We start from the raw sequence: 14,205 nt of genomic DNA, 5'->3' as shown, positions 1-14,205 counted from the left end.
TTGAAGTATAGCTGTCTTCTCCCATTGTTTTCAACAACATCTATTCCTCAACCAACACCACCAGAAACGCATTAACTGATCAGTCACCACATTTGCTGTTTCTGTGCACAAAATGGCTGCTGCTTTTGGCTACATTACCATGGTGACTGAATTTCAAATTTCTTGGTTGTGGAACAAATTGTACTGCCCTGAGGAAGCAGAGGATGCCATTTCAGCACAATGTCCTTTCCTTTCTTGAGGTTTTAATGATTTATAGGAACTCAGAGTTCTGACGTTTTAGTACTGACCATTTCAATCAGTCCCAAAAGCAGCTTTCACCCCTCTCTGTGCATTCTCTGTAAGATCATCCAGTGCATCACTCAGCGGCTTGTAGCTCATATAAAATGATAATCCTGCAACAAAGATTAAACCAATGATTGGGAAGAAACCAACTGGTTCAGCTACTGAAATGTCAAGATGATTGAAATGCAGCAACATTTGTCTCACAAATTCTTTATTTATTTCACCCATCAGGGGAGTTTTCACCACAGATTTTAGTTCTTCCACAGGTTTTCCTGCCATATTGGCCAGTCTTTGAAGAGAGGTAACAGCCAGATCCAGACATTTACAGCAATTTATTAATCCAGCAACCGAAATCATAATGTTATAAGAAAATGGCAGGCCTGGAACAGGAATTGCTCTTACTGTTATGGAAAGTGTGGCCCACACCCCGACGTGTTCCCTTAACCACTTTCTTTTCTTCTCTACAATCTCCAGTGTTGTGCTTGGAAGTGACAAAACGAAAACCTCTTTCTCTGAATTCTTAATGATATCTGGGAGGCTTTTGTTCAATGTTGGAAAATCAAACTCATTGACTTTAAAGTTTGATATCAGGAAAACAGTGGGTGATGCTATTACCTCCTTATTTAAGCTATCCACAAAGTAATTCCTGATCTTGTCTAGTTCTTCAGCTATCTTAACCTTCTTACCATCCATTTCAAATGTATTTAAATCACCATCAATTTTAGATCGAATGAAGTAGAAATTCTTCTGGTGCTTCTTAATCTCTTTGACAATTTTTGCATCATTTTCTGTGAATCTAGACCGTGAGATAATGATGAAGAAATCATATCTTTTAAATTCCATTTTCTTCATGTATTTATCTGCTGGGAAATGTTTAGCCCCAATTCCTGGCAACTCCCACAAATAAACAAACAGCAAGTTGGGATGTCTGTATCCGATTGGCTCCGTTGTGGTTAGTGTGTTCCCAGTTTTAGCTGCTCCCTCATGATTGCTCTGAAATCTTCTCATCACATTGATGAAGGTGGACTTCCCTGAACCTGATTCTCCCGTCACTGCAATGTTAAAATCTTTGTTATCCAGCTCCTCTAATTTCTTCTGTATCAATAGTGAAGCTGCCCCCAGCTCATCTGTTTTACAATCAGACTTCAGTTTGTCAAGCTCTTCCTCACTGAAGAATGAAGAGTTTGAAGACTGAGCCATCTGGTCTCTGTGGAAAAGAATAAACTCTTTACATTATGGATAATTTCTCCAATCTGTGTGCATCTTTAATCAAAGATAGAAGAAAAATTAGAATCAGAACTTATTGATTCAAAGCAGGAAATACTGGGCTGAAATAATGCAGTGAACTGAAAAACAAAGAGATTTCTCACTCTGTAACATTGATGACTGCTCTATTTCCATTCTATATTCCTGCTCTCAATGTATTCATAGAATCACAGAATCCCTACAGTGCAGAAGGAGGCCATTTGGCCCATCGGGCCTGCACTGACGTCTGAACAGCATCCCACCCAGCACCCCAGCCCCATCCCCACAACTCAGCACATCTGTCGTAACTAATCCTCCTAACCTACATACTTGGGACAATTTGCCATGGCTAATCCACCTAATCTGCACATTTTAAGAGTGTGGAAAGAAATCGGAGCACCTAGAGAAATCCACACAGACAAGGGGAGAATGTGCAAACTCCACACAATCAGCTAAGGTCAAAATTGAATCCAAGTCCCTGGCGCTGTGAGGCAGCAAAGAGCAAAGAGCAAAAAAGAAAGAAAAGTTTGGCACAGAAACAAGCTCTTTGATGCTCCAACCCTGTGCCAATCATGATGCCCAAATTTAACCAAAAAAAGAACCTTCTGCTCTTACTTGGTCCCTCCCTATTTATGTACCCATGTTTTTAATGTGCCTGCTTCCACCACCTCTTCTGGCAGTACATTCCAGGCACTCACCACTCTCTGTGTGAAAAACTTCCCCTTAAACTTTCCCCCTCTCACCTTGAATCTGTGTCCCATCATAACTGACACTTCCAACCTTGGAAAAAGCCTCTGATTATCCACCCTGTCTACGCTTCTCATAATTTTGTTGACCTCTATCAGGTCTCCCATCAACCTCCATCTTTCCAGTGAAAACATTTCTAGTTTATTTAAGTTCAGGTCATATGCACCCTTGAAACCAGGCAACATTTTGGTGAACCTTTTTTGCACTCTCTTCAAAGTTTCCACATCTTTCTAGTAGTGTGGTGACCAGAATTGCACTCCATATATGGCCTAAATAAGGTTTTATATAGCTGTAACATGATCTCCCAACACTTGTATTCAATGCCTCAGCTGATGAAGGCAAGCATGTCTTAATCACCTTGGCCACCTGTGTTGCCACTTTTACCCAACAGTGGACCTGCACGACCAGATCCCTCTGTATCTTAATGTTCCTAAGGTTCTGTCATTTACAGTATAATTTACACCTGAATTTCATCCTCCAAAATGCATCACCTCGCAATTGTCCAGATTGAACTCTCTCTGCCATTTCTTTGCCCAGGACTCCAATCTATCCTATTATCGGACAACAAATTTTATGAAATTGGGCACACAAAATGGAAGCAGACTAAAGTTACACTCAGAGTCTCTCCACTAAAAATCACAAAGTAACAGACACCGATCAGTAGGCAAGAGCATGCTTTCAGAATGCAAATGAGGGCTAGCACATAAGGGAAGCTGGACAGGATGGCACCTACAGGAACTAAATCCCCACACCATCAAAATCAGCACTTTTAAAACAGTTAAACAACCCATGGAAACACCTAAAATTAGCATAGTTAAGGAAACATTCCTGGCCCCTCAAAACCTCTTTTGAGATCAATGACACACCTATGGTTCAAACCCCAGAGATTCTAGATCATTGATAACAAATCAGACAAAAACGATTAACACACACTTAAAACAATTGCTCCAACACTCGAAAACATCGAAACAGGATGGTTGAAGTCAAATACTGTAAATAAAGGATTAGCATTTGAAACGCGATGTTCAGGTATAACTGTAGCCCGTTGTCGGGGAGTCTTTAGAGCACTTTCGGACAGTCCGAATGTATGTCCTGACTGTCCTTCTCCGTCGACGTAAAAAAATAAAGCTGTGCCATTATTGAACTTCACCCTGAGTCCGTAGTGGTCGTTTCGCCCACTCGCGCTAACAACTGGGGGATCGTCCGGGATCGCAACCGTCGCTGGAACGCCGTCTCCTGGCACTGGCTGAGTATCTTTACTCATTTCATCGAACCCACAGAATATTAGTGTCCCAGTGTCAGAGCGGTGTTTCACGGCTGCCGCGATCTGAACTTGTGAACAGGATCCGTTCAGTAGCTGCACAGCGGTAATGTGGATTTAAGTTTCTTTTTGGGTGGGCGGCTGGGATCACGAACTGTGAATCATTGTGTTATTTTTACATTCCGCTGACCCCCGACCAGCCCGACCACAGACTGACTGACCACTAGGGGACCCGACAGAACAGGTGTTACAGAGTAGGGGTATTACTCTGGGATTTAAGGTTCAGGGACAGCACCCTGAGATTTAAGGTTAAGGACGACGTCCAAGGTTTTGGGCCACTGGGACCGGACTCTCGGAGTTCGTTACGTGTCCGGGCGCTGCAAGTCGGTGAGGACCTCTACAGGTGCGAGAGATCAGGCCTCTGGGGGCAAAATCCGCGAGGAATTTGCTACATGTCGGGGCGCTACTAAGTCTGGAGCCTCTGTGAGTGCCTCGACCACTACAAGCAGGAGACCTCTGGTAGCGTGAAAAAACGACTACACATCGGGGGACTCCGACCCGCGGTCGACTACACATCAGTCTGCACCCAGGTCCGGGTGACTCCCTGGGAGATAGGGAAACGGCTGCCCTCTGAGAGTCGATTTAGGGATAGGAGTTTGGGTAGGAGCTAGTGGCCCCAGTCACTGTAGTCGGTAGTCTCTCCGTACGCTGCGGCTCCTGCGGGGAGGCTGTACAGAGCTCACCTGCCTCTGAGAGCGGCAATCTCCCCGCTACACGCAGGTCGGGCTCTGCAGGTTGTCACTGAAGGTACAAACGTACTAACAGTGGGAACACGAGACCGTAACCCAATCAGATACACACACAAGTATCTGTGAAAGCATTCGAGCCAGGGTTGGTACACTACTGACCCTAGTAAAGGAAACTAACATGGATAGCAACAGTACCACATTTGAATGGGGACCAGAAGGGTCCCTCACCTGCTATCTAGCAGACAAAATACAAATCTAGTTAAAAACCTGATGAAGGTAATGTGGAATGCATGTTGAAAGCTTTCATGTGTGTCTGTGTGTTTGGTAAAGAGGTTGTATCAATGTTTTTGTTTGTTGTTTTATTAATGTTTTAATGTTCTTCCCCTAATTGTGATTTCACAACAGGGGGGGTTTGACGCAAAGTTTTAATAAAGCTTGGAAATTGGATTGAATGAAATTGAAATAGATTCTTGGAATTTCTTAGCCTTTTGAGTATAATCAATGGCCATGATTGTGCTTAAAAGGTATAGAATTTAAATCAAATACATATATGTGGGATTCAGGGATACTGGGTCCCCAAGGAAAAACAAGACTGCGGCCTCGTAAGAATCCCTCCCCTACACATACACGGGCCGGTCCACACTCCCCACAAACAATACCCCATAAAGCCCGAGGCACTACAAGCCACTGAGGAAATTGCTCAGGCTTTGGTTGCCCGGGGTATCTTAAGACCCAGCATCCAACACCAACTCCCCGATGTGGCCAGTTCGTAAGCCAGTCGGTACTTCAATAAAAAGCAATGCGCAGCTCCAAAGTTGAACCTTCAACCCAGTATTCTCCAACACCCCGTCTGAGCCTGAATTAAGAGGGCAGGCGCCCCACGTGATGGCCAGTCTTAAGTGAGTGAAGGACTAATACAGATTTGACAGGTAAATTGGGCCGTAAACCCGGTGTCTGTAACACAAGGTGGACAAACTGGTAGTTAGAACTAGAACAGTCTCGGAAATTTTGGTAAAATCTGTGGGAGTGAATTTAGTGAAAACCGGATCCCTACTCTGATCCGTTACGTATTCTCAAGTAACAAATCCGAAAAGGAAATAATTATGGCCCGTCATGCCGATTGGGAGGAAGTTCTCCATTGATATTTGAATCATAAGTGGCTCAAATGGGTACGGTGGGGTGATGCCCTGAAACCAGACCTGGGATCTGAGGGAGAGAATTGTTGGATTCGTGCCCAAAGGGAAGTGGGTAAAAGGGCTCACAAGCTTAGGAAAATGATTGCAATTGCCAGTTGTCTGGAACAGCTCCTTGGTAGAGAAGCAGAGATAAAGGAAATGTTTGTTGAAACTGAGTAAAGTTATTGTGATTAGTAGTTTAGAAGAGTTACAGAGTGAGAAGTCAGAGAAAATGAAGTTAAAGAGAAATTATGAGAGATTTAGTTGAAAGGTTAAGAGAAGAAAAGAAGTAATTTTGTGGAAAAGTAAATAAGCAGGAACAAAACAATGAGGTAAATATATTGTCTATGAGTCAGTTTAAAGTATATCAAGTTAGTGAAAAGAATCCAAGTTCTGATTACTCCAAGTTCCAGCAGGAGATTAACCAATTAAAATCTCAGTTGTCAATGCAGATAGGGATGTTGTCGGTGTTTGGGACAGTTGAGTCTGAGGGAGATAGTGTTTATGGATTGGGTTCTGGCAGTGACTGGGGACCCCCCACTTCTTTTTCCAGAGGCACCTGATCCCACAGTAAGTTTAGAATTTGCCCCTGGTTTGATGAATTCTGTGACTATTCGTTGCAAGGAAGGCATGGAACTACCAGGAGATGTTGTTGATTGGGAGGGAATGAATGTTTTAAAGAACTTTAGCACTGCATATAATCACACCCAAGTGATCCTTTGTTTTTTAAAAGGAGGAAGTTCACAGGGTGTGTCACAGAATTTTGAGAGAAAGAGACTAGTCTCTCAACATATTAGGAAATTATTACCAATTAATTGGCAAGATAGAAGATTGATTAGAGAAAATTTAAGGTTGAGCTGATAATTTGGATAGTTTTTGTATTTCAGTGTATTTGTGTGGTCTGGCTGCTTGTCGAATGTAGGTGATTGTTGTTGCATTGGGGTAAGAGCAGAATTGTTAAAAGTCTGTTTGTTTTTGAGTACACAATGCTTTACACTTTGATTTAACTTCAAAGGGGTGACCCACGACTACATGATGGCCTGGAAAAGACACGGGTTTATCACCACGGGGCGGGCGCATAAAAAATGAAAATATAATTCGAGACCTGGTAGCTGCAGCCAGGCTGCCCTCAGAAGCAGCCGTAGTTAAGATAAAAGCCCACCAGAGAGAAAAGGCAGAACAGAAGGGTAACCAACTAGCAGACAGTGTGGCCAAGGCTGCAGCTGGGGAAGCCCTCCCGCACGTAGCCGCTACCACAACAGCACCCTTGGAGGAAGTGGATATTTATAAGCTGCAGGGTAATGCAAGCCCAGGTGAGGTGACATGGTGGGAACAGGCAGGGGCATCCAGGGACAAAGATGGAGTATGGCGCAGAGGGCACCCACCCCCATATACCTCTGCCGATCATCGATACAGAAAATCGCAGCCTTGGGCAGGACCCCGATATATTCCCAATCCCAGGTACAGGGAACAAGATAGAACCAATCCCAGATATGCACCCCCACAAGTACAGTGTTACACCTGCGGGCAACCCAACGATTTTGCCCGGAACTGTTGGGTACCACCCTACTACCCTACATGACTAACTCAGCAATTCCCTGATGATGGACCCCAACCCACGCCCCTCGAAGGGCCGGCCCAACAAGCAGCTACAACACCCACCCACTACCCCCAGAACCAGCACATGAACCCACGGTTCCCGCCCCAATTTACAGAGCTTCAGGCATAAAACCACGACCCAGGAGGCGCCGACGAAAAGGTTGGGGCACCCTGAAAATCATACCCCCTATGGCACCCCTGGCACCAGGACTCCCAGAACCGTTTGACCCGGCGCTCACTACCAGAGATGGTACCTGGCAGTCAAAGCCCACCCACATAGGTTCCCTTCACTAAGGAAGAACCAGGACATCACAGTCTAGTTTGTAAATAGCTTTATCTGTCCACTCCATGCATCACCCAATTGAATAAACTTGTTGAACCGTTACTTGTGTTTGTCCTTTGTCCATCTTGCAAATAAGGGCACTGGGGTAAATCATTGGAGGAAGTAAACTGGTCCAAAGTATCAGAGATTTTTAAAATTACAACAGTGGCATCCCCCCCACTCCGGGATAAAATGAAAAGATATGTGCAACAGTTAGACCACCAACTCAGAGAGCTACACCACACAGCCAGAGACCAATAGGCTATAAAAGACCAGGTTCAGAAACATGACATCTGCCACATCCCCAAACTTCCCCAGGTAGGAGACAAGGTTTTGATCCAAGTTGCCCCTGATCAAGCAGGGTTCGCACTGAAATGGGTAGGACCCCATGAGATTATCCTCACCAGCGACACATGTGCCTGTGTTGACATCAAAGGGAAAGGCCGCTGGAAACACTGGTCACAGTTAAAGGCATACCACCCTGGGGTGGGGGTGGGGGGTGGGGGGTGGGGGGCGTGGAAACAGGACAGACCGATTGTAAAGACAAGAATAGTCCGTCGACATAAATGGCCACGTATCGACCCATAACTAACCGCCTCTATCCACACAGCGGAGATCGAATTAACAACCTTCACCTCTAGGACAGAGGAGAGCCACACATCAGCCATGGCTCTAATATGTGTATATGTGTATCTAGATGTAGATGCATGCCTAAGTAGATTAGTTTATAGAGATTAGTTAATACTGAGATTCTAATATCTGGCGGCCACCAGGCTTTGTGTACCCTTCCTACCCCTCTCCAGGATAATGTTAACCACTTTGAGGATGGCCCTATCCGTGACCTTCTTGTCAAGGTTCGCCATCCAGGGATACACCACCTATCAACAACCCCATGGAATAATATTCAATATGTCCGAGGCATTGTGCGTGCCGGCAGCGCCATACCCCGAGAACAACAGAATGTATTCCAATGTATGACTACAAGCCCACCCAGGTCTCAATGTGACCTGCTTCACCTGCACATTGGATAAGACCCAAACATGTATCCAACGGCCAGACTCACTGAGCGACTCTGGCTGCACCTTTGGAACGATCTGCGCCCTTCCCGAAGACCCATGGATCCAGCCACAAAGAGACATTTTGAAACCGGACACTGATTAGACAGTGGACTAGTTGAGATTCCAGTAGTCTCACTATATGTATGTTTTGCACTTCCTACAACGTGTGCCCCCATGACCACGACGCCCGAAATCTTACCCTGCCCCTTGCTGAGCGGGGGGTTGGAGGGAGGACTGGTGTTGTGGAACGAGGGAGAAATTGTATATGACAATGTGAAACACGAAATCGTGCCTGTTCTGATCGATATCTCAGGGATCCAGGTACCGGGATACTGTTCAGAACAGACACGAGACATGTACCAAATGCTGGGCAGGGAAACTACAAAGCGGGCTATCGATGCGATGGGAGCAACACAATACAGAGACAACACACACACACACACACACACACACACAGAAGCAAAAGGGGTATAGTCAATGACATCCTCACAGGGATAAACACCGGATCCAGCGTGGTTAACTCAATTGACATCCGGGGCCTCAACAATAAGATGGAACAGCTGAAGGGAGTGATGAAAGATATCCTGCAACGGTCACTTGCCCAACAAGCCGAGCAGGCTCTTTCAGGGGAGAGGGGTGCCCAAACTCCACTAAATGGAATCACAATATTAGAAACACACGCCCGTACCATTAACCGCCTTATAGATAGCGAGAGAGAGAAAACACTGCCTGGGTACAACAGGGGCAGATGTGCCATGCCTACAGTCAGTGGATGATAGGTCAATTAAGACATAATTTGGACCAGGTACACAGTGAGGAGGTGCCCGATTGGATTGACAGCACCCGGCTAGCACAACCCGCAGATCAGAAGGGGGTGCTGGATAGCCAAACCTTGAAAGGAATGATACGGGTATATCCAGTGATCCCCGACTGCGAGGTTAGCGAGAGTACGGGAGTAGGGATGGTCCTATTGATTCCGATAGTTACACCAGACTCGGGACCATTCCCTATTTTCCAGATTGAAAACATCAGTGTTGTTAGAGGCAATACCTCCCTCCGTTACCATATAACCGAAGTTATGGCCATCTCAAGGCATGATGTTCAGTACCTCCCTCTTGGGATGCAAACAAAGAGGAGAGATAACCATTTGCCCTCACCCACTGAGACAAGGAGAGGCAGCTGAATGCGGGTTTAATAGAACGCAGGGCTGTACCCTAGAAATCACACCCACCGATCCACACTTTGCCTGGGCAGGATATGGAGGACGAGGCAGGGATTGTGCAATCACAACAAGAACATTCTTCATATACAACGGGCTGACACGCCCGATCCCCAGCCCAAACTTCTGCTTCACCCCTCGCAGACCGGTCACTATTGGCCAGGTCCACATCACCAACATCCAAAGCAGGCAGACCCTGACACTCAATGCCACAGACCCACTGAGAGATGACCCTAAATATTACCAAGAGCCAGAACAGGCTCCCATCCCACACTTAGCAGAAGTACTGAGAGAGCTCCGTCTCAAAGTGGGACACTCTGTTCGATTATACCACCAGCTACAATCACATATCAAAACCCTAGAGCATGACACAGAGTCAGCCTTACAGAGCCAGACATGGGTTCAGAGGGTGTGGGACTGGGGTCTAAGTGTAGACATTCACCCCTGGATCCAGATAATCTCGCACATACTGGTTGCCATCCAACTCATACTGGCAATATCCTGGGGGGTCATAATGTGCTATACATACCGTCAGCGCAAGACAACCAAAACTAGAAGGGAACTAATCAGAATGATTGGCAATATGGGACAATTAACAAATTGGGAAGACTTCTCCCGCATACACCTAATTTGACAAACCCGGGGCTCCCCTAAACTGTACGACTGCAGCGTGCAAATGCAGGGGGCACCGGCTATAAAACTTGTTAAGAAAATCAGTCTGAGGGAGGCAGAACAAGCCCGCTCCTGACCGACAGCAGGGAACAACTGTTAACGGACAACAAATTTTATGAAATTGGGCACACAAAATGGAAGCAGACTAAAACTATCCTCAGAGCCCTCCACTAAAAATCACAAAGTAACAGACACTGATCAGTAGGCAAGAGCATGCTTTTAGAATGCAAATGAGGGCTAGCACATAAGGGAAATTGGACAGGATGGCACCTATAGAAACTAAATTAAAGAACACATCCCCACCCCATCAAAATCAGCAATTCTAAACCAGTCAAACAACCCATGGAGACACCGAAAATTAACATCGTTGAGGAAGCGTCCCTGGCCCCTGAAGCCTCTTTGAGATCAATAACACACCTATGGTTCAAACCCCAGAGATTCTAGACCATTGATAACCAACCAGACAAAAATGATTAACACACACTTAAAACAATTGCTCCAACACTCGAAAACATCAAAACAGGATGGCTGAAGTCAAACACTGTAAATAAAGGATTAGCATTTGAAACGCGAAGTTCAGGTGTAACTGTAGCCCGTTGTGGGGGAGTCTTCAGAGCGCTTTCGGGACAGTCCGATTGTATGTCCTGACTGCGCTTCTCCGTCAACGTAAAAGAAATAAAGCTGTGCCGTTATTGAACGTCCCCCTGAGTCCGTCGTGGTCGTTTCACCCACTCGTGCTAACACCTTAATTGTGAAGCTTAACAGGCTTTACCACTTTGAGCAAATTTGCATCCATGGGAGTGGCTAGGTCAAACATGGGCGAGGCTACATATTGATCCTGGCAGGTCATTTATGGGTCAGAAGTTCACAAGAACCATGGCCACCACTGGAATTATCTTAAAGAAGATATTTGCTATCCTATGGTATTCCAGAAGTGGTGGTGTTGGACAGTGGCACATCATTCATGGCAGAATAAGTCCAAAATTTCTCAAATCCGATGGCATTCATCATGTCAGTTTGGCACCTTACCAGCCAACATCAAATGAGCTGGCACAGTGGATGGTACAGATATTTAAATTGCCAATTAAAAAAAATAGGCTCTTTCCTTTATTATAGCTAGTTTTTGAACTGTCTTATAACATCACTGCAAATGTGACCACGCATGCAAATATGACTATCAGCCAAGTTACTGATAGGACGCTTTTTAAGAACACAATTGGACAAGATATTCCCAAATTTGGTGGGGAGGGTGAAGGATACGCAAGCCTCTCAGAAGGAAAATCATGATTCAGGAAGGAAAAACAGTGCGTTTAAAGTGGAGAATGGATAGTCTTGGATAGAGATGTTTGCAGCAGGCCCGACATGAGTGTTTGGTAAAATCATGGAGCCAACAGGGCCACTCTCCCACACTGTGGGAGACTGGGCCTGTGGCTTCAGAAAAATGTGGACCATTTCTGGGCGTGAGAAGCAATGGATACAGGATCTACTGGAAATCCCTGCAGATAGTTTGAGGTTACCAGGTCCGTTTACTGGGATTTTGATGGAGAAGGTGAAGCAGAGCAACTGATGGTTGTGGTGACTGAGGTGCCAGAAGCTGCCAAAGAGCAACTAGATGCTGGATTAATGAGTCTGCCATTCTCATCTGTCCAGTCTGGTCCCTTTTGATGTGGAAGAACCGAACTGAGGTGCTCCACTAGAGCCCAGAAGTCTCCAGACTGTTTGAACCTTTTCCAGCTTCTTCCTGTTATCCTATTTATTTAAGTCCTATTGTGAGCCTTACTAATCCTATTCTTTGTTCCTCCGTAGGTGTATTTCAGATTTTAGGGGGAAGGAGTATAGTAGTGCAGCTCTTTAAAGGGGGAATTTCTTGAGGGCCATTTGATTGGTTTGGGCTCTACAGATTACCCCAGTGGGAAGTTGAGCAAATCGGCAAGAGGGAGCAGGTCGAGGAGAATCTAACAATTGGAGCCAGGGACTCGAGTAGAGCACTCACATTCTAATTCAGTCTGGCCTTGTGTATATATATATTATTCTCATTGTTGGCAACAAAGCCTTTGTTGATTCAAACCACACTGAGTTGCCCTTGATTTATTACACAAGCGGTGTATGTTTTAAAAGACAATTTCTACAGAAACAGATCAGGCTTTCATTGTCTATTTTATTATTAAATCTCATCAATTAAGCTTGACAGTTGGAATACAGTTAACAGTTTTAACAGAGAGCATAATCTCAGAGTAATGGGTGGGACATTTAAAATAGAGATGAGAAGGAATTTCTTCTCTCAGAAGAGAGTGAACCTGTGGAATTCTTTACTGCAGAGGGATATAGAGGCTGGATCATTAAGAATGTTGAAGGCAGAGATAGACACATTTTTAATCAGTAAAGAGAATTGGGGGTTATAGGGATAAGGCGGGAAAGTGGAGTTTAGGAATATGCCAGATCAATCATGATCTCATTGAATGGGAAGATCTTCATTCAATGGATGAGAAGACTTGATGGCCTAATTCTGCTCCTATGTCTTAAGGTCTTCAAGGATGAACTCTCCTGTACTGGACTCTGTTTTTAATGTTTCCTTATCTGAAGTGATTTTGTGCTTCGAGGATACAAAACAAAGAACAAAGAACAACCCAGCACAGGAAACAGGCCCTTCGGCCCAACGAGCCCGTGCCGCCGCATCCTCCTACACCTACTCTACCCTGCGTGTTCTATTAATAAAGGGACTGACTCTAAGCGCAGATGTCGATTTTGGTTGCATACCAATTTCTCATTGTCTAAAGACCCCCTTATGTTTTATAAATACACTGGCAATAACTTAAGTTACCTGCCATCTTAAGTAGCTAAAGTCAATTCTGCCATTTTATGATGGTAACCATAACATTAATATCTGAAAATCTGAGATTCTCCAACTTTATTTACACCCCTCTCATGAACTGGAAGAACCTTCAAATAATCTAAACAGGACTTGATTTCTAAATCTGAAGCATTTCTCTTCTTCCCTGTGAAATATGATAGAATTTGCCCTGCAGTTTGAGAGGGAGAAGCTGGAATCAGATGAGTGAACCTTGAGAGAAATCTTTGTATCCTCACTAGCTGCAGGAGAGGTAAACACAGTAAGAAGTCTCACAACACCAGGTTAAAGGTTTATTTGATGGTAAACACCACAAGCTTTCGGAATGCTGTTCCTTCATCAGGTGAGTCCCCAGAGAATTGGAGAATAGCCAATGTTTTGCCTTTGTTTAAGAAGAGTAGCAAGAATAATCCAGGTAATTACAGGCCGGTGAGCCTTACATCTTTGGTAGGGAAATTATTGGAGAGGATTCTTCGAGACAGGATTGGAATTAAGTGGACGTATTAGTGAGAGGCAACGTGGTTTTGTAAAGGGCAGGTCGTGTCTCACGAACTTGATCGAGTTTTTCGAGGAATTGATGAAGATGATTGATGAGGGTAGGGCAGCGGATGTTGTCTACATGGACTTCACTAAGGCCTTTGACAAGGTCCCTCATGGCAGCCTGGTGCAGAAGGTGAAGCCACATGGGATCAGAGGTGAGCTGGCAAGGTGGATACAAAACTGGCTTGGTCAATGAAGACAGAGGGTAGCACTGGAAGGGTGCATTTCTGAATGGAGGACTGTGACAAGTGGTGTTCCTCAAGGATAGGTGCTGGGACCTTTGACGTTTGTATATAAATAAATGATTTGGAGGAAAATGTAACTAGCTTGATTAGTACGTTTGCAGACAACACAAAGGTTGGTGGATTTGTGGAGAGCGCTGAGGACCATCAGAGGGTATTGAAAGATATAATTGGTTAGAGGCTTGTGCAGAGAGATGGCAGATGGAGTTTAATCTGGATAAATGTGAAGCAATGCATTTTGGAAGA

The 14,205-nt window shown here is 44.9% G+C and overlaps 1 protein-coding gene across 1 annotated transcript; it reads right to left on the bottom strand.

The window, feature by feature from the left end:
• Positions 1–291: 291 nt before the first annotated feature.
• Positions 292–1,482, bottom strand: LOC145342620 (interferon-inducible GTPase 5-like). Its single transcript, XM_080188165.1, has one exon. It carries the CDS (start codon positions 1,480–1,482, stop codon positions 292–294), a length of 1,191 nt encoding a protein of 396 aa, XP_080044291.1.
• Positions 1,483–14,205: the final 12,723 nt, after the last annotated feature.

This window comes from Carcharhinus amblyrhynchos, chromosome 4, assembly GCF_965287045.1.
Source record: "Carcharhinus amblyrhynchos chromosome 4, sCarAmb.v2.hapA, whole genome shotgun sequence".
Lineage (NCBI taxonomy): Eukaryota > Metazoa > Chordata > Chondrichthyes > Carcharhiniformes > Carcharhinidae > Carcharhinus > Carcharhinus amblyrhynchos.
This window is presented reverse-complemented; position numbering and strand designations above follow the sequence as displayed.